At 41.8% G+C, this 25,834-nt stretch overlaps 9 protein-coding genes across 9 annotated transcripts; 3 read left to right on the top strand and 6 right to left on the bottom strand.

Annotated features, from left to right (window-relative positions):
* The first annotated feature begins 421 nt into the window (after positions 1-421).
* Positions 422-2,911, top strand: BCR41DRAFT_318576 (hypothetical protein). The gene is made up of 7 exons (XM_022021319.1): positions 422-744; positions 1,068-1,109; positions 1,337-1,688; positions 1,779-2,003; positions 2,145-2,277; positions 2,377-2,559; positions 2,704-2,911. Exons 1-7 carry the CDS (start codon positions 633-635, stop codon positions 2,881-2,883), a joined length of 1,227 nt encoding a protein of 408 aa, XP_021884886.1. The 5' UTR covers positions 422-632; the 3' UTR covers positions 2,884-2,911.
* An 87-nt stretch (positions 2,912-2,998) lies between these two features.
* Positions 2,999-4,021, top strand: BCR41DRAFT_347495 (ribosomal L28 family-domain-containing protein). The gene is made up of 3 exons (XM_022023104.1): positions 2,999-3,119; positions 3,357-3,879; positions 3,969-4,021. The coding sequence occupies exons 1-2, from the start codon at positions 3,044-3,046 to the stop codon at positions 3,788-3,790; spliced, it is 510 nt and encodes a 169-aa protein (XP_021884885.1). The 5' UTR covers positions 2,999-3,043; the 3' UTR covers positions 3,791-3,879; positions 3,969-4,021.
* A 59-nt stretch (positions 4,022-4,080) lies between these two features.
* BCR41DRAFT_347493 (Rgp1-domain-containing protein) lies at positions 4,081-7,696 on the bottom strand. Its single transcript, XM_022023103.1, has 7 exons — positions 6,660-7,696; positions 5,771-6,487; positions 5,585-5,671; positions 5,219-5,494; positions 4,902-5,096; positions 4,488-4,802; positions 4,081-4,348 (listed from the first exon to the last, which is right to left on the bottom strand). The coding sequence occupies exons 1-7, from the start codon at positions 7,549-7,551 to the stop codon at positions 4,131-4,133; spliced, it is 2,700 nt and encodes an 899-aa protein (XP_021884884.1). The 5' UTR covers positions 7,552-7,696; the 3' UTR covers positions 4,081-4,130.
* A 117-nt stretch (positions 7,697-7,813) lies between these two features.
* On the bottom strand, positions 7,814-9,082 carry BCR41DRAFT_347491 (folate-sensitive fragile site protein Fra10Ac1-domain-containing protein). Its single transcript, XM_022023102.1, has 4 exons — positions 9,027-9,082; positions 8,786-8,913; positions 8,527-8,696; positions 7,814-8,453 (listed from the first exon to the last, which is right to left on the bottom strand). Exons 1-4 carry the CDS (start codon positions 9,033-9,035, stop codon positions 7,927-7,929), a joined length of 834 nt encoding a protein of 277 aa, XP_021884883.1. The 5' UTR covers positions 9,036-9,082; the 3' UTR covers positions 7,814-7,926.
* Positions 9,083-9,165: 83 nt separating this feature from the next.
* BCR41DRAFT_332544 (ubiquitin-related domain-containing protein) lies at positions 9,166-10,030 on the bottom strand. Its single transcript, XM_022021856.1, has 3 exons — positions 9,911-10,030; positions 9,581-9,730; positions 9,166-9,453 (listed from the first exon to the last, which is right to left on the bottom strand). Exons 1-3 carry the CDS (start codon positions 9,980-9,982, stop codon positions 9,391-9,393), a joined length of 285 nt encoding a protein of 94 aa, XP_021884882.1. The 5' UTR covers positions 9,983-10,030; the 3' UTR covers positions 9,166-9,390.
* Positions 10,031-14,687: 4,657 nt separating this feature from the next.
* Positions 14,688-18,535, bottom strand: BCR41DRAFT_347484 (6-phosphofructokinase). The gene is made up of 4 exons (XM_022023101.1): positions 18,094-18,535; positions 17,260-17,632; positions 16,264-17,159; positions 14,688-16,141 (listed from the first exon to the last, which is right to left on the bottom strand). Exons 1-4 carry the CDS (start codon positions 18,400-18,402, stop codon positions 14,870-14,872), a joined length of 2,850 nt encoding a protein of 949 aa, XP_021884881.1. The 5' UTR covers positions 18,403-18,535; the 3' UTR covers positions 14,688-14,869.
* A 161-nt stretch (positions 18,536-18,696) lies between these two features.
* BCR41DRAFT_419533 (RED-like protein N-terminal region-domain-containing protein) lies at positions 18,697-20,847 on the bottom strand. Its single transcript, XM_022029776.1, has 2 exons — positions 20,782-20,847; positions 18,697-20,676 (listed from the first exon to the last, which is right to left on the bottom strand). Exons 1-2 carry the CDS (start codon positions 20,838-20,840, stop codon positions 18,756-18,758), a joined length of 1,980 nt encoding a protein of 659 aa, XP_021884880.1. The 5' UTR covers positions 20,841-20,847; the 3' UTR covers positions 18,697-18,755.
* A 161-nt stretch (positions 20,848-21,008) lies between these two features.
* BCR41DRAFT_347481 (hypothetical protein) lies at positions 21,009-23,845 on the top strand. Its single transcript, XM_022023100.1, has 6 exons — positions 21,009-21,112; positions 21,231-21,324; positions 21,435-21,627; positions 21,747-22,863; positions 22,981-23,219; positions 23,298-23,845. Exons 1-6 carry the CDS (start codon positions 21,030-21,032, stop codon positions 23,750-23,752), a joined length of 2,181 nt encoding a protein of 726 aa, XP_021884879.1. The 5' UTR covers positions 21,009-21,029; the 3' UTR covers positions 23,753-23,845.
* Positions 23,846-23,863: 18 nt separating this feature from the next.
* BCR41DRAFT_318561 (S-adenosyl-L-methionine-dependent methyltransferase) lies at positions 23,864-25,775 on the bottom strand. Its single transcript, XM_022021318.1, has 6 exons — positions 25,530-25,775; positions 25,287-25,397; positions 24,950-25,163; positions 24,468-24,808; positions 24,256-24,361; positions 23,864-24,155 (listed from the first exon to the last, which is right to left on the bottom strand). The coding sequence occupies exons 1-6, from the start codon at positions 25,656-25,658 to the stop codon at positions 23,908-23,910; spliced, it is 1,149 nt and encodes a 382-aa protein (XP_021884878.1). The 5' UTR covers positions 25,659-25,775; the 3' UTR covers positions 23,864-23,907.
* Positions 25,776-25,834: the final 59 nt, after the last annotated feature.

Below are 25,834 nucleotides of genomic sequence, written 5' to 3'. Positions count from 1 at the left end.
GAGCACAGAGCCACCTGAAGTGCCTTTGCACAAGAAGCAAGGTGGTCAGTACGGGTGTTCATTCGGATGAATAGATTTGGACGGAAGAGGAGTTGTTACATCGTGATGGTAGGAAGTAAAAAAAAACTCCATGAAAACATGGGGAAGGGATCGTCCGCTACAATTGCTGTCAAACATAATTGATGTTTGTCGTACAACCAAAGTGAAAAAAAAAAAAAAAAAAAAAAAAAAAACGGAAAGAAGATCTTAAGAAAATAAGAAGAGGGAGATGACGGATGTTCGATAGTTCCCTAGCACAACGTTGTCCGCGCGGGCGCAATGCGCAATGGGCGCAAGACACAAAGCTCCGATGGCAACAGTGGTCAATTTTATGAATGACTCCATGAGCTTTTTTCCTATATCAGTTCCACCGCCTATAAAGGTTGTCACGATGCATTGCATTACCCTTTCTTCATTCATAATTTTCCTCCATTCATCATTTGTCTTCAATAGCCAAATTCAACTTTGGTTTGGGTTTTCATTTTTACTATTGTTGTTTCTTGTTTCCTAATCCATATCGGATACAAAAGTTCTCCCCTTGAATACCATCTCGTCCAAACAAAGACACATGAACGGCAATATCGATCTTCAAAATGGAAACCAACGTTAACGCCAATAGCAATAATAATAGCAAGCCACAGCAACAGGTTGAAGATGAGAATAAGAAGAAAAGAAATGGCCCCAAGCGCCGCAAAGTTGCTCATGGTAAAAAATAAATAAAAATAAAGGTGGTAAAACATCACCATTAAATACTCTATCTGATCACATCCAGCATGCTGGTTCATGTCAAAGTATTCATTACAGCCTTTGATCATTTAATTTATGCTTCAGCTATCTAATGATAAATATACATTGATCAGTTTGTTTGGCCTTTCTTTGACCTTGCTTCACAGCAATTTGTTTCGCCTTTGATTTCGTTCAATATTTAGTAATAGATAGAGTATGTAGATGCAGACGCAGTTCCCTTCATCTTACCGATCCATAGATTGATGACTGATTATGGGGTTTTTTTTCCTTTCTTGACATAGCATGTGTATATTGCCGACGATCACATATGACATGCGATGATGGTAAGCAAAGCAAGAGAATTAAGGATCGACTTGCTGTGGAGCGCTGCGAAAAAAAAAAAAAAAAAAAAAGAAAAAAAAAAAGAGAAAGTTAGAAAATTAGAAAGTGAGAAAGTGAGGAAGTGAGAAAGTGAGATGTACAGAGTGAGGAGGAGTAAAAGGATCTGAAAAGAGAGAAGTTAGGAAACATGTAACTAACATCAAGCATAACATATTTATCGAGGGTTAAGGTCGGCCATGTCAACGATGCATCAAACGAAATATTGGACATCTTTGTCACGATGAACCAAAGCCATCTCAACTAGCAAATCAGGCTGCTGCCGCCGCTATATCTTTCTCTGCTCCTTTACACGCGAGCGAAAAGAGAACCTCGCACCAATTTCAACAGCATCAACAACAGCAACAACAACAGCAAGCCCTGATCCTTCAAGGCCAGACAGATCAAATGCAACAGCCATCATTGCAACACGAAGGGATGAGCGCAGTCTCAATGTATGGCTTCAACGATCACCTTACAAACCTTCCTGTTACTCCACTGACATTTGCGAGTGAGCATATGGGTAATGAGTTCACTGTGATAAGGTAAAGGTGTGTAACAGATTGTAATAGGTTTTAATACATCATGAACATGTAGTATTTAGCTGAAACATTTATTACAAAACCGGATAATAGCGACTTTTTGGAAAGCCTTGGAGGTGAGCAGCAAAACATGGCCCCTGATCAAGCTTTGCCTGTTAATACGACCGAAAAGTTCTTCATAACAGCTGCCAATCCGAGCGATGGAACAAATGAAGACCGGCTTACTCAGGTAATCAACGCAAAATTCGAAGCAGGATTCCTTAAACCCTACAACTATGTCAATGGGTATTCGAGATTACAGAAGTACATGGACAGCAAGTAAGTCGATTACCTAAACTTTTTTAGAATACATAAATACATACATACCTGGAAATAGGTCTGGGATTGTATAGTGGAAGAAATGGAACAACTCGTACATCTCTGATCATTCGTAAAAAAAAAAAAAAAAAAAAAAAAAAGCATGTCGAATATTAGCCGACAAAGAATTTTGAACGTCATGGGAACCTTCCGTCCAGCATTCCGGAGTGTAGCTCAATTTTTAACAGACATCGATCTTGTTCTAGTAGAAGAAGCATTTGAACGGCTGTTGCTGGTAAGTGCAGCAGTAGAGCATCATACTCCTTCTTTCTCTTTTACTTTATATATATTTTTAACGCGCAGTCTTTTTTTTCTTATGTGAATCTATATCAAGGATTATGATCGTGTGTTTAGTTCCATGGGTATACCTGCTTGTCTTTGGCGCCGCACAGGGGAGATCTATAAAGGCAACAAAGAATTTGCAGCTCTTGTAAATGTTCCACTCGAGATGCTTCGCGATGGTCGCTTGTGCATCTATGAATTAATGGCGGAGGAATCCGCTGTTAATTATTGGGAAGTATGTTTTTTTTTTATGCCAATCAATTGACTTTTGAGAACTGGCCGAAGCTTATAACCTTGGTACCAAGCTGACCGCTTATCACTCACTTCAATTCTCATTTTCTCTTTCTCTCTCGTTGTGCGCTCAAAAAAATACGTTTAGAAATATGGAAACATTGCATTTGATGCAGGTCAAAAAGCAGTTTTAACATCATGTCTACTCAAGAATCCTGATCCAGAGTGCCAAAGTGTGATTTCCTGTTGCTTCTCCTTCACTATCCGACGCGACAAGTATAATATTCCTTCCGTGATTGTTGGAAACTTTTTACCAGTTTCTCTGTAACTCTGTCAAATAAAAAATTCGCTATGCGCCACTAAAACGAATAACCCTTAATTAAATGAATCCTTTCTCCGAAGAGAAAACAAATGGTCACCGGCCTTAAAGTTACCATTAGCATCTCTCCAGTCTCAGTCCACCAAATCCAAATACATACATCCATTCCATGTTGTCTAGCACGTCTGCCATCATTCAACTGGCCAAAGCACCCTTCAAACGTGCCCAACGTGGTCTCTTTGGAGGTACATTGGCAATCATTCACTCTATATAGCTCACCAAACGATGTTTCAATGTTACATTTTAGGAATCAGGATCAGTTTCTATTTACATTGTATTGTTGTATTCCTCAGGAACCGACCCTACTTTATTGTTCGATGAATGAAGTGAATGAAAGAGTGGAGGACAGTATTGACTCTCCTCCTCTCTCTTTCTTTCGACCTTGATCAAACATTAATTTCTCTCGTTGTGCGATACTATAGGCAAACAGATCCAATTTGGCAACAACGTTCCTCACTCCAAGACCAAAACCCGACGTACATGGCTTCCGAATGTTCAGACAAAGCGTCTCTTCTCTGAGGTGCTGAATGATTGGATCAAACTCAACATGACCACCTCTGTCATCCGTACAGTGGATAAGAAAGGAGGTCTTGATCGCTACTTGCTCGAAACCCGTCCTGATCTGTTGGGTGCTAAGGGAATGGAGCTCAGAGGCAAGGTTGTAGAAGCAATGAAGGCTAAACAGGCAAAAAAGGCATTGAAAAATTTTGCAGAACGAGGCCAGAAGAACTCGACCACGTTGTCTACTGAAGCACAGGAAGCAGTCAGAGCCGTATCACCATCTCCATCATCGACTGTCGTCAATCCTACATCAACAACTAGTGTAGCGCCATCACAAACAAGCACCACTTTATAAAAGGATTTTATTTTCTTTTCCCTCTTTTTTGTCTTTCTTTTTCCTTTGATTTTCTTTTGGATTGTTGGGAACTACCGAAAGCTCCCGGGGTATGTATTAAGATAATAGCAGTTATATATCTAGATAAAAAAAAAATATTTCATGTACAGGATTATCTCTGATTATGGATATGAGCCAGTTTGATTTTCTAGGTGCAAGGACGAGAGAAATCGCTTGAAAAACCTCCGCAGCTCTTTTTCTTTTTTTTCTTTTTATTTTTATAAAAACAACCATGCTCCTTGATAGGACCACAAGTTTTAAAGATGTGTGTATCAATAATGAGAAAAAAAGCTTGCTTTCTTTAGGAGAGACTGAAAGCCACTGTAGGTGAATAGAGTGCTCCTGTCTCATATGAAGTTGGATAAACTTGTATAGGAACAGTGCAATCGAAGTTCTCTGTCGAAAGTGAATCAACAGCTTGATATTGAGAGCGCCGTTCATCCACGCTTGTCATTTTGAAGCGCGGCTGATTAGCTGGGCCAGTGATAAACTCAACACGAATATACCATTTCAGTGTCACTGAGTCATTATAATGACAAAAAAAAAAAAAAAAAAAAGGCGTGTGAGAAATCTGTAAATAACGAGGGCAACTAAACTTTCAAAAAAAAAAAAAAAAAAAAAAAAAAAAGAAAAGAAAAAAAAACGGGCCAACTCTTACACGTAGATGTTTTGAATTCTGGAGTAGCAGTAGGAGGGATGCAAAGCGCAAATGAAGTTCGCATTGTGTCGATACAAGATTCATGGAGCTCCGCATGGACACGTTTGGTCAATTTTGCTGTCTGAGCTGGTGTACGGCACGCATAGCTAGCTTCTATGGCTTCAACAGTCTCTAAAGTTATTGAGACCTGATATGTGGGGATCTCGCGTAAGGAGAATGAGATTATTCCGTACACGGTTTCTCCCAATTTGAATCGTGTCTTGATCAACGACAACTTAGCAACAGGCACGTTATTTTTACAAATATCATAGCTCGCTTTGGACATAATCGAATATGGAAAATGATAGGGTTAACAGTTGCCTTGTAAGTATTTGACCATGCCATATAAAAACACTGTCAAAACTATGAAGATACCTGGGCTGGTTGACCTAGAAAGTATAGTAGCCTTTTCCAAGCATGTGTGCGACAGAACTGTCTCCTCGTCCTTGTATGCATCACTCTCGCGGCGTGTGAGTTCTCGTGCTTGTGCTGGATTGCATTCCTCACCACTGGGTTTGATGTTTCTGATTAGCTCATTTACATAGTCCTCAAACTGTTTCCTTGCAAGCTCTAAATATGCAATGACAAGTCCAGAATGTTACTCAGAACAAACAATTCTTACGGGTTCTAGTATATAGACTTATTTCCCCATGAAAAAAGAAAAAGCAGAAAAAAAGTGTGGGGAGGCATACTTGGTTTTTCTAAAGATTTCTCTGTAACGCGTCCCTGGCCAGCAACACTTGAGATAGCAGTGTCCTTGTGCAAGATAATAGGGCTCATCAGGTCATATACTGGTCTAGTACCTTGTTCCGAAATGTTGTTATAGAGTCTAAATGGTAACTGAACACTCTTGGCTGGTATATGGACACTTCCACGTTGAACTCCAAGGATGAGGTTATAAGCAAATCTGATTGTTTTGCCCCGATGCGATGGTGGTAAATCCTCTGGGAGTTCGATTTGGTAGGAATCTAGAGACAATATGAAGTCCATGTTTTCAGTATCGATCTAGACATGCTGCAATAGACAATGCAATATAGCCTCTTGCATCACAAACATACATGTAATAGATTCGCCTGGACCTAGTTGCAAGTCCACAAATAAAATCGAAGGCGGGGTTGAAAACACAGGGAAAAGACGGTTTGCGTCTAAGGATAGCAATCATGAGTAAATGAGTATAACGATACAAATTTCGAGAAGTATATCATGAAAAATTCATCTCTGATGTCCACTGCTAAATAACATACTAGCTTTGTCCCTCCAGTCTGATGGGTTCACTATCCCTAAAGTGCCACCTCCTATTGCGCCACCTCCAGAGCTACCTGTGGGTCGATACATAGTCTTGGTTTTTAATGATTCAAATCCTTGCTGACGGATGAACGAACCATCGACCATAAACTGACCGATGACCTGTACAGAGCCCCAAAGTAATGATTCCTTCTTTGGTACGTGACTTGATGATCCTCTGGGACTCGAATGGGTTGAATAGTTTGACATTAGTGACGCTCTGCGTTTAGGCGACTCAAACTGCTGCTGGAAAGGCCCCCTGGCACTCTGCATAGATGATCGTGTGGAATAATCCATTGATGGTCGGGGCGTCTGGTATTCACCGTCATCTATTACGGAGTGAGTATCGGCATTATCGGTGACCTGCAGCTCGATCATACTTTCTTTCAATCCGCTTATGCTTCCATTCGTTGCTGCCCTAGAGCGGCCAGGTTTTGCTTTGTTGTCCAAACCAAGTCCAATAGGTGTCCCCAAGCGAGCAAGCTGATCTGAATCTATATTCGAGTCAGTCGGTTGTCCACTGCTAAAATTGCTGCCTGGATGACCAGTCTCTTTTGTTGTTTTCTGTCCTTTGTCCTCTGGGGACATAATCTGTACTGGTAATAAGGCTGTGAATGGCGATCTTCTTCCATCGTCCAACTCATCGGGGGGAGGCAAGGGTGGTAACTTTTTCTCGACTACAAAATGCAATCAAAATATAAATGTGAGTTAATGAACCATTACCGAAGAGAATGAGGTTGAAAATCCACGGGATAAATGAGTGTTGACTGAATATCTACACTGCCTGCAGCTCCTTGACTCTGCAACAGTTCCGTAATCGTTGCACCTTCGTTTTTCAATTAGACTTGCCATTAGGATACACTTGTTCCGTCTCTCCTCCTGAAAGACCAAAAGCCGAAGCTAGCGTTGAAAACGACGCTGAGCGATACATAAAACCTGCCAGGCCCAGTAGACCAGGAGAGGATGCTGAGTTTTGTGATCCGCTCTGTGGAGTGTTCGTTGAGTACAGCTGATCCCTTGGTACTTGTCCTTGTCTAGATGTTGTTGGAATCTGTGGTCCAGGGCTATCCTCATCACGAGGAGGGGCTGGAATGGTCTGCTCATGTTCCTCTTGCTCCTCTTTCCCTGAATTTGCTTGCAGTTTTTCTAGACGCTCATTATTGGACATGTGTTTGCCATGTTGGGTTGCATCGATATGGCTAATATCAGAGGATAGGCGTGACTGACTTAGAGCTCTGCTGGCAGGTGTTGAGGGACGCTGATACGGCATATCTTGCCTAGAGTGAGCTCTATTGCCGTTCTCCAATAAGTTTCCATTGTTGGGTATTGGATCAACCTTCTGTGATACGGGAAGAGGGTTCTGTATATTTGTGTCCGTTCTAGGTGGCGTGTTTGCTGATGAGTTTGTGGAGGATGCAAGTGCACTAGATGCAGATGACGACAAGGGAGTGGTATCACGCTTGGTCTCTGTATTCGTCTGCATTAATTGTTCGTCCCTATAGCCATTGGCTTCATCTTTTGAACGTTGCTGTTGTTTCTCTTGCTCTTCATGATGAACTGGTAGTTTACGCTGAAACGTCGAAGACGGCCGCGAAGGAAGCGTTGAATTAGGAGGACCAGTTGGGGCAGAAACGAGCTGGGTAAGTGATGTGGAATTAGTGAATGTAATGGTGCAATTAAGCTTCTCGCCGGCAAAGAAAACGCCCTCTTGCGCAAACGTTGCCTTGACAGATATAGGCATTGTCTGTTGCCCTGGTAATCAATTAACTGCTTGAACAATTTTGTGCGTGAATATTTATTAAATAAAAGAAAAGAAAAAAAAAAGAAAGCGGAAGAGATGAAACGGTCGAAATGCGAGGAAATGTATATCTAGAAAGAATGTTTGCTCTGACTGGTCATCAAATGTTGTATGTACTGAAACGGGGCAAGGAATGGATTGAATGAATGTCGTTGATTGAGCAAAAAAACGAGATGAAGAAGCATTTTTTAAAGACCCAATTCTGCAGAGGAACGCGTTTTATTCGTTGGACTTTTTGGTAGCACAATGATAAATTTGCGTGCCAAACCCCCCTATGAAATGCATAAGATACGGTTTACAATTTTGCTGGAAATAATCTCATTTTGCAGGAGTGTCTCGTAAAGCCTGTTCTATGTAACGCGTTCGACTACTAGTATGATCATCGTGGCTAGCACCTTGTCGAGCCTTTTTCTGGTATCGATCCTCTTTTTGATCTTCCTTGGATTCGGAAGTAGTGTTGTGGTGGCGGCGCTTCTTTCGCCCTCCTGTGCTCGCTTCATCAGATTCGTCCTTGTTTGTGTGCTTGTCGTCCTTACTCTTGCCTTCGCCTTCGTTCCGGTCTATTGAACGATGGCGCCGACGCTTTGGCGATTGGCTCTTATTCCTTGCGTATGATTCACTTTCTCGTCCCAAGCTCGAGGATGACAGTGTTTCACTCCCATGAGAAGAAGATGAAGCTCGCTTATGTTTTTTCTTGTAGTTGAGTTTATCCGAGCACTTTTTACACAATCGAACCTTGACAAGTGCATTCTTTTTTTCGTTGTGCTCAACATATGCAAAATTGACTTCCCAGCTCTCGAGCTCATCGGAAATATCGCAAGATAAATTGGCACAAGTGAACTGCCCTGTAAAATGAAGTGTGGTGTTAAAGGGGGTGCTTACATGTCCTCGTTATTGTTAGTGGCACTTCGTATTTACCTTTGCCGGAAAGTAATTCTCTCTCATTACGCCAGCGCATTGCAATCCGTCCTTCTCTATAATATCTGAGATCTATGAGTGCATATTCTTTGAATAGCTTATCGTAATGTTTCTTTGCGATACGTTCCTCCCATGTCAAGTCTTCATTGTCCTGTTCTGACCGCAGGAACCTATACATTTTTTCGCATAGTTTATTCTGTATCAGCAAGGCATACTAAACAATTTTTTTTTTTTTTTTTTTTTTTTTAAAAAAACTTACTTATGGTTCTCGATTAATATATCTCGTTCAGTTTTATAGACTTTCTCTTGAGTGTTATCAGTTTTTTTAGACTTTTGATGATGTTTGGTATAAGTCTCAACGAGTTGCTGGTGCTTGGCCCGCTTAATCTATTCCATTGTACGTATGTTTGTTCTAGTCAGGAAGAAGTGATCAGAATATTCACATTTCAATTGTTCACAATTCATCTGAAGATGCAATCATGTAAGCATTAGCAACTAACAGATTCCATGCTATGAAATTCGTAGGATGTCCATAATTTCGAGATTTAAAAAAAATAGTAAATTAAAAACATTTTAAGAGGTCAAAAAATTTGATCGTACATCCAGATCAAAACATGCGCCCAAGAAAGCCAAGGATACGTTATTTATTTTAAATATTGAAGATTCATTATTTTTTTTATTCGACATTTTGAAGCCAAAGTGACAATTGAGGGTGAAGGTTATCAAAAGGCATAAAAAAGTCTAATAAAGGCCATCATGGAGGTTGAAAAAGTGCGCTCAACAAGCAAACTAAGCAGAGGAGACAAACTCCAGCATATCCTAAAAGAAGATGTATGGTCAAGTTATATTATGATGACATGTCGCTTAGGATGAGCCTCCAACTTGTTCTACCATGACGTCGATTGAGTCGCCATCCTCCATTTCCAGCTATCGGTGCAAACGAAAAAAAAAAAAAAAAAAAAAAAAAAAAAAAAGCATTAAACATGTTGCTACAAATGATGCATATCAATGTATAATATTATGAATATGGTAATGGCTTCAAGAACATCCATACCTCATTAGGTGTGTTGGTGGGCTGGATACGTTCACCATCGTATAAGAAGCGCACGCTGTTAAGTGCTTTTCCTTGGCGATCACAATAAGCATCCATTAATTTCTTCAATGCAGTCGAACGCTTGATCTTGAAGAATACCTCAGATTGATCCTACAATGGCCAATAGTCGAATAAAAAGATATTGAAAGTAATACCACGTTTAATATCATCAGTATAAGGATAGCGATCACCATTCTCTTCCTTTTCAGTCTCCAGAGCAAAAAAAAATTATGGAGGCATAGGTGACAAACAATTCCAAAAAAGTGAGGCCATAAAAAAAAGACTCAATACCTGTCCTACAACCTTGAGGTTGATATGTTCTGGCGAGGTGACATCAGTCTTCTTGTCGGCTTCTTCACCCATGTTGCGCTGTTGTTAATGAAAGATGAAGTTGGTCTGAATGAATTGATGTGAACATTCATACACTTTTCAACGGTGGGATCCACCGACTGGGATTAATTAAGGGCTGTTGTAATATAAGCCACTATTTATCACGTGAAATCAATTTGTTGTGGCTGGTCATTATAGTTACTAGCAGTAGCCCGTGCGATGCACAGGTGTGAATTTTTGAACAAAATAATTTATTATTTTTATTTTTATACTTATTGGAGAACGCTCTTGTATACAATGTTCCTTGTATAAACACCTTCAAACCCAGGAAATATGCCATTGTCTATTAAAACCCTCAGATCTCTTGGATTGGAGCAGCGTGATAGTGCAACATACAGTTGACCATGAGTAAACACGGGAGCAGGGAGATAAATACCCACCTTCTCAAGAGTTTGCCCCTGCGACTTGTTAATTGTCATAGCGAATGCTGGCTTGATGGGGAATTGATACCGTGTAAACTTCACAGGTGATGTTTGGTCATCATCAGCAGTTGTCAGGGGGATGCGCGGAATAAACACTCTTTTTCCTTTTAAAGCGCCTGTGATAACTTCTGCTTCCATGCACCTTGAGGTAAGACCACGCACAATAAGTCGGGTACCATTACACAATCCACGCTTGGCGTTCATATTCCTTAACAACATGATAGGCTGGCCGATCTTTAGTAGCAGCTTAAATGGTGGCAATCCTGATGGCTCCAAAGTGTTGAGGTACTCGACTGGATATAGGCCAGCCTCCACATCATCAGTGACTGAGTCATGGGCTTGATAAGTCCCAATGTTTTCACCATAAAGCATTTTGGTTGCAATATCGTTAATCGCATTGACACTTTTGTTGAGAGGAGTCAATATGGCTCTTTTCATCATGTCATCAGGGAGCAATGGAGTAGTCTCAAGGCTGGGATACATGTAACTAATGAGCTGTTTAACATGCGAATCCCCACCTGCTGCTGGCTTGAAGATGTAGGCTTCGGGAATGCTGATATAGTCGGAATGGTTTGCTAGATCAACAGTCGGTAAGGCGCCTTCTCCGACCTGGAGCAAGAACTGAACAAATGGACCATTGCTCGGATCATTCACCACCCTCATGTTTTGTGAAAGCTTCATGACTTCTACTTTGCTCCAGATGTTTGGAGAGTTCTTTAGACAGGACCTAACAATTTGCTCCACTGTTCCTCGTACAACAACAGGTAGGGTCTGCCGGAAATCTCCACCAAAAACGACAATCTTCCCACCAAATGGCTCATCCACCTTCAAAACATCTTTTAGCGTCCTATCGACAGCTTCAAAAATATGTCGATGCTGTGTTGGAGCCTCATCCCAAATGATAATTTTAGCATCAGAAATTTTTTGAGCCAATTCTGACCTGGCGGCAATGTTGCACACCGTGTCAGCTTTACATGCGAGAGGAATCTTGAAAACTGAATGTGCAGTGCGACCTTCGCGCAAAATTAAAGCAGCAATTCCTGAAGAGGCTACAGTAATGACTCTCTCTTGACGCTCACCAAGGACATGGGCGATTAAAGTATTGTATAGAAATGATTTCCCAGTCCCTCCAGGTCCATCGATGAAGAAGAGCTTCTGATTGGTATCTCCTTGAACAGCAGCCAAAATCCGGTCATATGCAGTACGTTGATCAGCATTCAGAAGCTCGGCATTTGCTCTTGCTTCTTGTCCTAAGTCCTCTAAATTCACCATAGCTTCCGGGTCATTGTAGTCAATATTATCAACATAGGGATGGGTTATGGTGAGGTCTTGCGAGAGTTCTAAATAGTTGGCCAAGCAGGATCCAATCTCTTTTAAAATATGGTCAAGATCCAACAGCGCTTCCTTTTCAGCATCCTTAAAGATATCTTCAGGAGTCACCTCAGCATTAATGGCACCATTTTGTTGTGCAACTTGACGGGCACGTAACTTGTCCTCTGCTAAATGGGTAGCAAATGTATCCCACAAAACTCTTGGCTCGGCCGGATTGCAGTGCTCAAGGATCATTGCAAAGAGATTGCGCAAAGCTGTGGTGTTTTGAAACAGCACTGCTTCTTCAAGGCAAAGCTTTGACTCATTGTCGTCCTGAAGCAATTGGCGAGCAACCGCTGCTTCTCGAAATGTCGCAAATATTGTACCATCAACTGTCCGGAGATCTTCAAATCCAGTTGCACCTTTAACATGAAGCAATAATAATCTAAGGCAATAGCGTTCTCGATCTTTGGGAGATACAAAATAGAGACGACTAATCATCTTTCCAACATTTCGTCGTCGTCGGTTCCTGGACATTTTATCATCCGATCAAGGTGATGTCTGTGATTTTTAATACTGTTGCCTCTGATTAGATTTTCATTAAAAGGTCGCCTAGCAATGAAAGGTCGCCTAGCAATAGGAACTTGTACTGGAAGTGGAGGTCGTGGTGGGGGATGATAAGGCTCAAATTCATATTCTTCCTCGCGGTTACTTCTGTTCAGGTTAATGTTCTCATTACGTGAATTTTGCACCTCCATGTCACGCTCACTTTGATTTTGAAAAATTGAAAAAAAATATTTATTTAATTATTAGTTCAGCTTTTCCTACACTTGTATCCTACATCCTACATATACTTATCCATTCCTCTGTTGCTCTGTCGTGTTGTCTTGTCACATTGTCATATATGTTCTGCATTTTCCAATTATCACTTATACTCACTTATCAATGACGGGGATAATATTCTCAAGACAATTTTCCATATGTCCATGTATTCTTGGACGATTACATGTCTTACATCTGTTGAAAAGACACTCATTACTATTTGATCGTTCATGCGTAACTTCAACTAATTCTCCACGACGCGCATATTCTTTAACGCATTGGTTGCAAACCATTGTTGAAGTAAGGGAATAAGGGAAAGGGTAATGAATGAGGGAATGAAAGGGGAGGAGGAAATAAAATCCGATCTTAATCCCAAATTGTCTGAAAAAAAATTTCTACACGTGATATATCAAAAAAGGTAGCGGCTATAGTATGTTAGAGATATAAATTAATTTTAACTATTTTATTTTTACTTTGTATCTACTAATCGGGACATTCTGTCGATCCACAGTTAAAAGAACCTTTGTGCAAAGCCTTAAGCTATAGGTGAGTCCACCTCACCTAGAAAGCACCACAGTCAGGCCTGTAGGCTAAGTTATAAAAGCCAAAGAACTTCTTCCTCAATAAAGTCTTTAGTTTTCCCCATACGTCTTGTTCTTGCTATTATCTTTTCCCCTTTTCACAACAAGCATTTGCCGTCCAGGAACTCAGTTTGTGAGCTAACCTATAAAGCTCCCATCTTTCTCTTTCGGCATCCTATTGCGCTGTTTGTCGTCAAGGTTGTTTGTCTTTATTTTCTCTTGGTATTCTTGTTGACACTCTTTGTAGAGTCCTCGCCAAAAAGTCGTAAACTAATATATTTTTAAAATACTCAATTTGAATTGAGGTCTGAGAAATAAGAAATTTACGTACAAATATTTTAAATCAATAAAGCTTATTTAAAAAAATATATGGGACGACAATGACAGCCTTGTTACTTAAGAAAAGGCTACTCAGTTTGTTTGCCCAGATTCCTTGTAGAGTCTTCTACTCTGTATGGAAAAAATCTGTGAAAATTGGTATGAGGTACTACAATGAGAGAGGTCGTGTACAAGCAGAAACCTTTGATCAAGAAGTTTATCAAGAGGCCACTGATGAACAGGAGCCTGTTGAGGACTTGGAAGACACGATTAGAGTGGACAGCTACGAGTGGGACATGGAACTTGATAGAGTAGTGAACCAAGATGAAGCCGATGCCGTTGCACTAGAGTCTGAGATAGAGGATCTTGTCCAAGATGTTGGAACCGTATTCAATTTAGTGGAGGATAGTGAGTCTGAGGAGGAGCGTCTCATCGATAATAGAAAACGCTTTCGAAAAAATTAAAATTTTGAGTTTTGTACGTGCTTTTTCGGTGTTTAAAAATGGGAGTATTTTATTCAATTTAAAATCTTGAAAAATATATTAGTTTACGACTTTTTGGCGAGGACTCTACTGTCCTTTCCTGATTTTGTGTCTATCTTTTTGCCCCTTAAGCAAAGATACACCTACTTAGTAGGCTCGGTGCCATCCTGTCTGCAAAGCGGCAAGCCACCAATCACCGTTCCATAAATGGAAGGCGGGCTCTCTACTTTGCAGACAGGCTGGTCTCAAATCGAAATTTTTTGAGGGAGCGCTCAAAAAGGAAAGGTTATATTTTTAAAATAGTAAACTCAATTCAATCGAAGAACTTCAAGAACAAAGCCTCATGTTCAAGCGCGCGGATTGAATTGGTTTGCTATTCTAATTGAGAAAATATAACCTTTCCTTTTTGAGCGCTCCCTCAAAAAATTTCGATATGAGACCAGCCTGTCTGCAAAGTAGAGAGCCCGCCTTCCATTTATGGAACGGTGATTGGTGGCTTGCCGCTTTGCAGACAGGATAGCACCGAGCCTACCTACTTAGACTACTATTTACAACAAATTTGTTGTGGCTGGTCATTAAGTGGTAATGTTAGGTTCGTTAAAAGGTTTATTTCCAAAGGAACTGTCTTCGGTTATTCACCTTGCCGTTCATCCTTATTTTCCCTTTTTCACAGCAAGCCTTTGACTTTGGATAACTCAGTTTGTAAGCTCACTTATAAAGCTCCCGTCTTTCTTTTGGCATCGTATGGCGCTATTTGTCGTCAAGGTTATTTGTCTTTATTTCCTTTTGTTATTTTTGTTAACACTTTTTGTCCTGTCCTGTCCTGTCCTGATTTTACGTCTATCTTTTTGCCCCTTAAACAAAGATATATCTACTATTTACAACACCTGAGCTTTATTTTTATTTCGATCAATGGATGTAGAATTATAGCAAGTCGGTTCTTCGTGCAAGTAAATTACACATGTCTTTGCAGTCCATCCACCAGGATTGCATAGGCTTGCGGTTTTTCATGTCTGTATGTCTTTGAAGAGCCTCAACGCTTGTAAAGTTGACTTTGTTGCCATGAATGCCGGCAACTGCGATGCTTTCAGGATCCTTGTTGTATACTTCGGGTCCTGCCGAAGATGAACTGGAGCTGATTGAAGATGACGAAGAGAGACCAGAGACGTGTTCTTCTATAAAATCAATCGCACAAACAGAAAGCCTCATGGCACGAACACGATCCAAAGGAGAAGGTGAGTTGCCTTGCTGAATATGTCCTAAAATGGCTGTCCTAGAATCAAATTGCTGATGGCCTTCCTCTTTGATGATAGCAGAGACAATATCCGTCGTGTACGTCTTGGATGCTGATTCAGAACGAATAATGACTCGCCCTTGAGATCTGCCCTCAGCATCCTCAGCATAGCGTTGACATAGGTGACGGACATCCTTCTGTAAACGTGTAAGGTTGATACCTTCTTCAGGGATGTACACTGAAGTTGCACCCACAGCTAAACCAGACATGACCGCCAAGAAACCTGTCTTTCCACCATGAACCTCAACGACGAATACACGCTTCCGGCTGGCTGTAGCGCTTTGTTTGAGAGCATCACACGATTCCATAATGGCGTTCAGACTTGTATCACATCCCAAACTATATTCAGTTCCAGGCACATTGTTGCTGATTGTCGCAGGGATGTGGACCATAGGCATGCAGAAGGCAGGGTATGAATCACGAGAATTATACATTTCAAGGCAAGCAGTATATGCTTCGAACCCTCCAATCAATAACAGGCCCTGGATGTTGAATTTTTGAAGCTGGTACGAGACCATACCAAGGTCTAGGGACGGCTGGTCACGGTTTGTTCCAAGTTCACTTCCTCCGTGAGACATCCAGCCATCTACATCCATCCACTTCATCTCCCTAACTTGGCCTGCAATCAGACCAGGGAACCCATTGTTAATAGCAAAGGGTACATGACCACGGTTGAGAGCATAACGAACCGCAGTGCGCACCGCAGCATTCATTCCTCCGGCGGGAGCCCCAACATTGATGATACCAATGCGTAGTGAATGGCCATTTTTCTTCTCCGCATTTGTTGAATGGGCCTGAGTTGTTGCAACATACTGTTCATATTGCTCGTTGAACGCCGGATCGCGAAGCTGCATTGCGGCCACAAAGTCTTTACGTCCAATTGCCTTGGCTACTTCACCAGTCTTCCAAAAGAGCAAGCGTAAAAGAAAAAAAAAAAAAAAAAAAAAAAAAGACAGTCTAGCGTTAGCTTTGCTAATAGCAACAAAATGATGTGAGGATTTGGCATTCTCAAAATCTGACGTACCAAAGCGACGGCCTTCATAAGATCGATTCTTTTGGTCCTGTTCTCGCACATGGCGATCATAGGGCTTGGAACATCGGGTTTGCTAGCCAAGACAGCTTCGACAGCCTCAATTCCTTGTATAGTTGCTAAATTGCGGTCAAAAGCACAAGGCTTGCCTCCACGCTGAACGTGTCCCAAAATCGTCATACGAGTGTCCAAGTGCAGACGGTCTGTCAAAAGATCCTTCAAATCTTTTGCAGTAATGGGCTGGAGGTTGCTATCAATGGCCCCCTCGCAAACAATAACAATCGTCTTACGTTTACCCAAATCACGGTGCTTCTTGATATCCGCACACATTTCATCCTGCCAGTTATCCCCAGAAGGAGGACGCTCCGGAATAAAAATGAAATCAGCACCAGTGGCAATACCTGCCATCAGCGCTAGCCATCCACAGTGGCGACCCATGACCTCAACCACGAATGCACGAGAATGGCTGGAGGCAGTACTAGAGATAGAGTCGATACTCTCGCAGATTCTATGCAGACACGTGACAGCGCCGATAGTGATATCAGTAGAAGACATGTCATTGTCGATAGAACCCACAAGGCCTACAATGTTGAGATGACTAAATGTTGCAGCCTCATCTTTTGTCAGCTCATTGGTCTGGACAAGTTCCTCAAGAAGATCGGGCCATTCTCCTCTGAAGAGATCTGCTCCAGTCAAGGAACCATCTCCTCCACAGACAACCAGAGCATCAATGCCGTTCTTGACTAAGTTTTTGGCAGCCTTGAGGCGGCCCCATCGCTCACGGAACGCCTTGCAACGCGCTGTGCCAATTACAGTACCACCGGTAGTCAAATACCCCTGTACATCATCCCAGCCCATCTTTTTGATCATGTCACCGCCATCCACTAGACCTATTTGGGAATAGCCAATCTTAATCAGAAACTAGGAGACTTTGACGAAGATACTGTTTTGAGCTCTTATATCGCATTGAACTGATCTGTAGGTGTTTACCTTGGTAGCCTTCGTGAACAGCGTAGGCATCACATCCTCGCATTATTGCAGTCCTAACGACCCCACGGACGGCAGCATTCATCCCAGGAGCATCTCCTCCTGATGTCAAAATGGCAATCTTGCGCCTTTTACCGCTCGTAGTTTCCAGAGCCTCTTTGGGCTGCTCTTGAGCGGCACTTTCGGATTCTTCATGCATGTGTTTAGGCTTATGCTTAGATCCAAAGGGGTTGGGCTTGTCGGTGAAGATCAATAAATTATTCATGGGATCATGAGTATAAATGGCGGAATACTCATTGGACTCCGAAGCGTTTTTCGAGGGGACTGTGTATCTTTGATAGGCCCATGGCATACTTGAAAGAAGGACTTCAAGTTCCTGCAACAATCATTGTTCAATCCAAGCAAAGTAAGATTGGTTATTAACAACGTTACGATCTTATACACCCTCCTTCCTCATTCTCCCCCAGCAAAAAAAAAAAAAAGAAAAAAAAAAGCTCAAATCATTGAATCTTAATGATAAGTATCGTCACCACTTTGTTTACGCGACTCAAACAGAGTGTTTAAGATAAGAAAAAAAAAGCTCTCGTAAAAGAAAAGTAGCAGTCCATGGAAAGGAAGATTGGGCGATTGAGTGCGCGATAAAAAGAATGCAATCAGTCCCGCAATCGGGGTATACTGTCAAAACGCAGATAACAACACGTGGCTGTTATCTCCTATCACCTCAACAGGCTCCAAATATCAAGACTTGTCATCATTTTGAGGTCATTTTCAACAAAATCAAAAATTTAAAGTATTTGAAGCATTTGTTCAGAGGTGAAAGAACGCGCCTAAAGTTACCTGCAGTGTGTTTGTAATGATTGTGGCAATGGCGGGCACACTTCGCCAATCCATCTTGCTCGAGTGGGCCTGCTTACGGAGGCCTGAAGGCGAATATACGAGTTTGATAGATACATCATTCATTGCTTCCGAGCTCGAAAAGAGTTGCAGCCATGTAGCAGTGGTTCCCGCGGAGGACTCGGTCATGATGGCTTTGAGGCCGAGCCGCTCGAACCAGGAAACTGACGCATGATAGATCTCCCTTGTAGGTGCAGTCAAGATTAGATGTGAAATGTAGTCGAGCGCGACCTTGTCTGAACGATCCTGCATCGTGGGAATGATTAAGGATGACCGCTGTTTTAAATGGTGAAAAGAAAAAAGAAAAAGCGAATGAAAGCAGGAAGAAATTGAATAAAGTGAAAAACGAAGGGAAAAGGAAGGAAAAGAAAAAAGAGAAAACCTGGATTCGCTAGGCGGGTGTTCCATTTCTGGAGAGACATTAATTTCATATTTTTTGTTCTTCGATGTAACCAATTGTCATGTCTCAGTGGGCGTGTATGCGGGCCCGGGCTTCCGACTCACCCCAAAAAATCCTGTAAACATTAGGATGGCGTATCTATGTAAATGCACTATTTCATGTTTTATTGTGTGCGCATGACAGTAAATTGCAGTGTCCTGCCATATCACCAATTATTCTTACGCCTTTTATTTCTATTGTCATTGCCATCTGACGTTCCATCGTCGCGACGTGGTTTTGACTTCTGGCCGCTGGCATTAGTTCCGCTGTTCTTCTCCATAAGTCGACTGATCCTTTGCCAATCCCGATCTAACTTTTCTTCCTTGCTCAGACCCTTACCCTTGCCTTCATCCCATTTGCCAGTTTTACGGCCTTCGCTCATCTTGACTCCATATTGGAACGACGTTTTAGGTACAACCTCGACCGTATCCTTATATCGGTTGAAGCTCTCTTCATTGTCAAAATCAAATCGTCCTAATTGTGCCCGCTTGTTCTTATGTGTGCCTTTGTCAATCAAGATAGTGGATTGATTGTGATCATCATCATCATCGTCAGAGTCATATGCCGTCGTACCAAGTCCCCCACCCATGCCTAACCCATACGCATTATAATAATCGGCATCCTCATCGATCTCTAACTCCTCCAATTTCAATTTCCTCCGCCTTAGAGCATCCTCATTATTATGTCTAGTATGGTCTGAAGCAACAGAGGAGATTCCAGTGTTTTGATGACCAGTAATATCGACACTGCTGCGATACTCATTAGTTTCTACCCCAATCTCACCCTGGCCGCTACCTTGACCGCCATCACTCCCACTGTCTTCATCAAAGTACTTTTCCATGTCCATCTCTGTTGGTCGTGCTGGACCAAGCACAGACGCTTCGGTATCCATTTTAGCATCAGGCATATCTTCCTGATCAAGGTCATCCTCGCTTTCATCACTAAAATAGTTACTCATGTCAATGCCGTCCGGTCGTTCTGGTCCCACTATTGGACCATTTTCATCGCCACTTGTTTCCATCGCGCTCTCCATATTAGCAGCTTTCGTAGGTCCTGGCTCAACAACGTACTCTCGCCCAGCGTCTGCAAAAATGTCTTCACCATCTAGATCTGGTTCAACATGCGGCAAAATATCCTCTGTTTGCTCCTTCGATGCAGCCGCCGCTTCAGCCTTCCGTTTAATTTTTAGTTCTGCTTCATTATCTTTAACTTTACGCTCTCCTGTGCGAATTGCCCGCAAGACATCCGTCACCTTTTTCATTACCATATCGGCTTCTGAAGTCTCAGTTATTCCTGCTGAAGATTGATCAATATCAGCCTTACTTCGTACAACGATTGTTGGGACTGCAAATGGATTGTTGTCCTCGACCACCCCTGACTTTGATCTCTTGCTTTTGGAGGTGATTGGTAACTCAAATACGAATACTGTTCGACCAGGCAAGAACATTTCATTAACCCTAGGCGGACGTTTTAAAGGTTCCTCAATTGCCCACCTAAATACGTTTCTAGCGAGCGTACTGTTCAACTCTGGTGTGTCATCCACTTGACTCGATAAGGTACCCTCTTCTGTCCTAGTTGACTTTTCTACAGACTCAAACACTTCATCCAAATCCACTGGCCCTATTCCGCCCCCCATATCCTCTTGTCTTACTTTGTTTAGCAAGGCAAAATCCAAACCCTTGACTAAATGTGTATGTTCTCGATCTCCCCCCAAAAACTTAGACTGTTCGTAGAGAACATCTGGCGCAACCTCCCCTGCAGCCTCCTCTAGCGTACTAAGGATCTGCTCTGTCTCAATGTAATCCGGATTAATGCCTTGACGACGTTCTGTCGCTCGATCTCTGTATTTGGGTGCTGTAGCTGATGCTTCTTTTGAGGGTTTTTTTTGAAAAGATTTCTTGTGTTTTTGTTTATGGAATCCATCATCTGTCGCTTTGGGTGTGTGTGGCATTGGTATCCTTGCAGACCTATTGGCCATCCCAAGAGCTCTCATCCCGCCTCCAGAGAAAGAGCCGCCGATACCGGTCAAGCCTCCTGGAGCCGCGCGTGGCGTAGCCAATAGTTTTCTGAAGTCATCTTGATTGAGTCTACGGTGGCCAATATGAAAAATGAAAAATGCAATCTTTTTGTAAACTAATCATACTATTTCCATTTCGCGTGTCAAAGCATCGGATAAGGGAGTCTACAATTACCCTGTAGTCTTTTTTTCTTCAGGAGATTTGAATTCTGGTGGAGGCATTGAATTCGACATTGTAATCAATTACTGGCAAACTTGACATGATATCCAGTTCGAACATTTAGAATAGAGCAGTAGTCACATGATTTTATAATTTTATGACGTAGATCTAGCCACAAAAGTGCTATATTCAGCAAAAATAAGGTCCGCTGAATGTTGTCCATCAGAGTTTCTCTCTTTCACATTACCCAACACGCGAGAACAATGCGTAGAGAAGGCACCATTGATTATACGGAAGAATACAACCGGTTCATGGCCCGGTTGGAGGCATTCCACCAAAAGCATGGGTATGATGAAGCATTCATAAACATCCATGTAATTAGGTTAATTGCGAGATGTATCTAACTCTGAGACGTCTATCCTCTAAATAACAATCTTTGGGGCTCTATATATCAACATTTGCAGTACAACTCTGAATCGCGAGCCAGTGCTGGGTTCGCAACGCCTGGACTTACTCAAGGTTTACAAACTCGTCACGGCGCATGGAGGCTGCGAAAAGGTGTACTATTTTGAACCTTTGTTTCACTCTTCCCAATGAATCTATAAGATATTTCGCCACTAATATTTCTTTCTGATGATTTTATTATGTTTCATTACCAATGCATTTAGGTCACAGCTGAGCGTGGATGGAAACGAATAACGCTTCCATTCAACTTTCCACCAACATGCACGAACAGTGCTTATGTGATGAAGAGTGTGTATGTCAAGAATTTAGAACTGTTTGAACAGGAGGATTTCTTTGGAAAAGAAGTGCCTGTTAATAAGGACCTTATTGAGTCTAACATTTCGCGTTCACGTGAAGGTATTAAAAAAAAAAAAAAGAAAGAACCCTTTGATTCCATGTTCACACTCTTTAGTTGGCCAGCTATATGCTCCCCATCGATCTCACCTTCTTACATTATGCTTTTTTTTTTTTTGTAGCATCACAGGCGCCATCTACTAAACGTGGTCCTTACATGACTTCTCAGATGAAACAGCAACTTCAACAACAGCAAATCCAGCAGCACCATCAGTCGCAACAACAACATCCGATCCCACATCAAGTTCAGCAACAGCCTCCAGTACCACAACAACCTATTCCCCAACCAACACAATCTGTACCCCAGGCAGCACCTGCGGCAGCAGCAGCAGCAACGACAGTTGTGCAGCCAGCACTCCGGCCATCCAACTTTTTAGAAGGGTATTATATTGATGGAGGACACCAGAACAGGATTCTTCTTGCTCTCAAGTCAGAGTTACCTAATGAGATTGATTGGGCATTCAGCAGACTTATCTCATTATCATTCGAATGGAACGAATTTTCGCTCAATATGATTCCAGGGCTCTTGAATGAACTGCTGTCTTTTGCCCAGCCCTTCTTTGACTGGTGGACATCGCTGGATTCAAAGGAAAACGAGGTTGCCATGGACGAGGACCTATTAAGCATCAGTGGCACACACAATATGGAGCGTATCCTTCAAGTCTTTCATATCTTGCGAAACCTTTCCTTCCTCGATCAAAATGTTATTATCTTGACGGAACATGTAGCTTTTCGCAAAATGCTTCAACAGGGTCTATCAATGCCCTCGTCTACACAACTTAATGAGCTTAGGATTTACTGTCTCGACACACTGGAGTGCTTAAGCATTCATATTACATTGCGTTCTAAATTCGACCCTTACTTGCGAGAACTTCACAGGTTGCTTCAGACGAACGATAAGGCGATGATTCTTGGAAGTCTTCGTGCATTAACACGGCTGGCTGCAAATGAGCACAATGAAAAGATATTAAGTGACATTGACCCAGAGATTATTGACAGGATATCACAGCTCCTATTGATTCAGGATGAGGAATTAATTGGAGCCACCTTGGACTATCTTTACCAATTCTCAAGTTTCCATGGGGACGCTGCTGTTCAGATCGCTAAGAATTACCCAGGAAATATTATCTCTGTGCTCGTGCAATTCTTGTCATGGGGTAGTCTCAAGTCGTTACCTCCCCCTATTACGGTAGACCCAGCACAACAAATCCTCCATGAACCATACCGCGCCTTACACTGGTAGGCATCGTTAAAAAGAACCTTCCCTGTTTTTTTTTTTTTTTTTTTTTTTGCCTTCGAGAAACCGTTCTGATATACTTGCACAATCTTATTGGTTCCTTTGAATTGTTTTCATAGGCTCCAATCTAACTTCGAAAGCAATCCACAGGCGTACATCTATGAAGGTGAACTCTTTAAACTCTATCAAACAAAATTTATCAATCATGGACCCATGTTACGTTCAGCCGATCTCGTAACAGTATCTCGAGTTGGATTCCCAAAGATGGAGACGAGCTTTGTCCAAGAAACAGAGGGTGCACCGCCCATTCAAGTCATCAAAGGCATTGCCAAAAAGCATTGGGTCGACTTTTCTGGCGGTAAGTCATATATATGTATATATATGCAGTTTATTTAGTATAAGACTGACAACTGTATTGGTTACTTTATATATATAGCCGATGACAGGATTATTTGTAGATGGATTGGATGTCAAACTGTGGTCGCAACAGAGGCAGAACTATTTAAGCATGCAGTTCAAGAGCATATATCTCCTGGAATGGGGCTTTATACTTGCCAATGGCTCAGTTGCCGGCGTTTTACAACCCCAACACATGGCCGCCAGCAGGTGATCAAACACCTAAAAACGCATTTCCCGCTCACACCTTCTGTCAAACCATTTTCGAATCGACCTCGTTGGTTCGATATGCGACCCAATGTTCTAGAGGTCCCTGGTCGTGAACTGGCAGGTATCCCGTTGACAGCAGTTTTTGTTCTTAGAAATCTATCAAGGCAGAAGCGGAATCAAAAGCTCTTTCTTCCATATGAAGAGAGTTTAACTAGAATCATGGGCGAGTTCCCCAGAATGGCGGCATACATTGTAGACATTCTGACTTATTTGCGGGTCGGATAACATTCGACAAATCCATATCAATCCGCGCTTACCAGGACTGGATTCCAAAAAGCGTCTATACAGCATCAAACAATCATCATAATAAACTTGCTCTGTATTAATAATGCATTTATTATTATTATTTCTGTTTTATTTTATTTTGATCAATAACCAATTTACAACTTGGATGATTTGAGTCGTGGCTGCTGTAGCTCAAATGCAATAGGGATGGGTGAACCACGAGGAGTCATGGCCATGGCTCTATACACAGATCCCATTTCTTTGGGATCAACTAGCCGATGGTATGAACTAATCAAAGTTTCACGTCGGTGACCAGCAGCCTTTGCAAGTAACATGTCGAGACGAGCGCCAATTCCTAAAGAGTGGAGCAAATGTGCTTGTGTGATAGAACCATAGGAATCGACTAAAGCCGAATAAACCAAATAAAACAAAGTATCATTAGCGAAAGAAGAAAAAAGGAAGTTTGAGATGCGTGAGAAAAAAAAAAAAAAGCATATTTCTACCGAGCTCCCCTGCTGCTTGCTTCAAGTACTCAAAATCAACATCAGCACTCAGATCAACTCTTCCTGGTTGAGTCAGGACGTGCGTGAACGCATGCTTATGGATACCCTGCGTGAAAGAAACAAAGAGCCATGAAAAAACTTAAAGTTCGTTAGAATACAACATCTGATCATATTTGATATATAAATAAAAAAGATAGTCGAAAGCTCATTACTCGTAGCGTATCTCCTTGTACATGGTCCTTGCCGTAATCTATGATAAGTGCAGAACCAGTGTTTTTGTGGATATGTTTCGCAATTTCATGTGCCACTCTAAACGAATCGGGTGAAATTTCAATTCGATCTCCTGGCTTGAAATGATCATAAGCAGGGTGCTCTGCAAACGCTTTTGAGGCTTGCGTGGGTCCAGGAGCAAGGACAAAACGAAGGTGGTATGGACTTGCTGGATCAACCTCCAAATCCACTACTAGCTCACGCCAACCCTCCTCAGTCTTCTCAAATTTATAGATCGGGAGCGCATCAAAAAATTCATGCGCAACGATTAAAGAGCACTCATCTATTTGGCAATAAAAAAAATAAAAAAAAAAAAAAAAAGGGAGAGAGGCATCAATTAGCATTGATATTCATTTCTTCAACTAAAGGTAGAACAATAACCTCCTTTTCCTTTCTCTCACCGTCTCCTTATAGTTTTTTTTACCTGGAAGGTCATCAAAGACATCATGCCATGAGATTTGAAGGCCATCTGGTCTGACAGCAGAAGTAATTCCTTCTCTGCTTCCTCCACCGATCTGTTCTTCTGAAACTGGAATCCCACATAGCCTCTCGCGTTGGACTCGACGGAGGCCTGGACTGGCTTCAATTAAATGTATGCCTGAGATGGCATTTCTAAAGTCTTTAAACCTAGATACCGCCTTTGATAGCATTTTTTTTAAAAAAGAAAAAGAAAAAGAGCGTTAACCAAGGCCGACATATAGTCAAGAGACATTACTACAAAATTGTGAGGGGTGGTCTTAACTTAAGGGCATATCGCTTACTCGTAACATATCCATCATCAATGTACCACGTCCAGGACCCAGTTCTGCAATTTGGATGGATGAAGGCTTCCCAATGTTTTGCCATTGCACCAGAAACCAAATACCTAAGAGCTATCATTTTTTTTTTTTTTTTTTTTGAAAAAAAGAAATTCTCCATATTAAGCCAATTGATTTTGGCCAGGCATGATGGGGTAATGAGAAAGAAAAAGGCTGTGATATTCTCCACCATTCATCCGTACTCACCTCTCCAAACATTTGACTGATCTCAGGAGAGGTAATAAAATCGCCTTCTGCTCCAAAAACATCTCCCTTCATGTAATATCCGCTCAGAGGGTTGACAAGGACCTGTCGCATGAAATGGGCGACAGACATTGGTCCTTGAATCTATGAGGTAAGGAACATTGCGGATGTGAGGTATTAGGTAATATACAAACCGATCAGTTTTTTTTGTCCTTTTTGTTCTGATTCAGCTGCATAAAAACTGATAATTTGATCCGCGAAAATATCAAATGTACTTTGATAGAATCTCGAATGTGCTTGGCAAGGGG

Source organism: Lobosporangium transversale, assembly GCF_002105155.1.
Source record: "Lobosporangium transversale strain NRRL 3116 chromosome Unknown BCR41scaffold_5, whole genome shotgun sequence".
In the NCBI taxonomy this organism is placed as follows: Eukaryota; Fungi; Mortierellomycota; class Mortierellomycetes; order Mortierellales; family Mortierellaceae; genus Lobosporangium; species Lobosporangium transversale.
The sequence above is the reverse complement of the archived record's forward strand: the minus strand, read 5'-3'. Positions and strand labels throughout refer to the sequence as shown.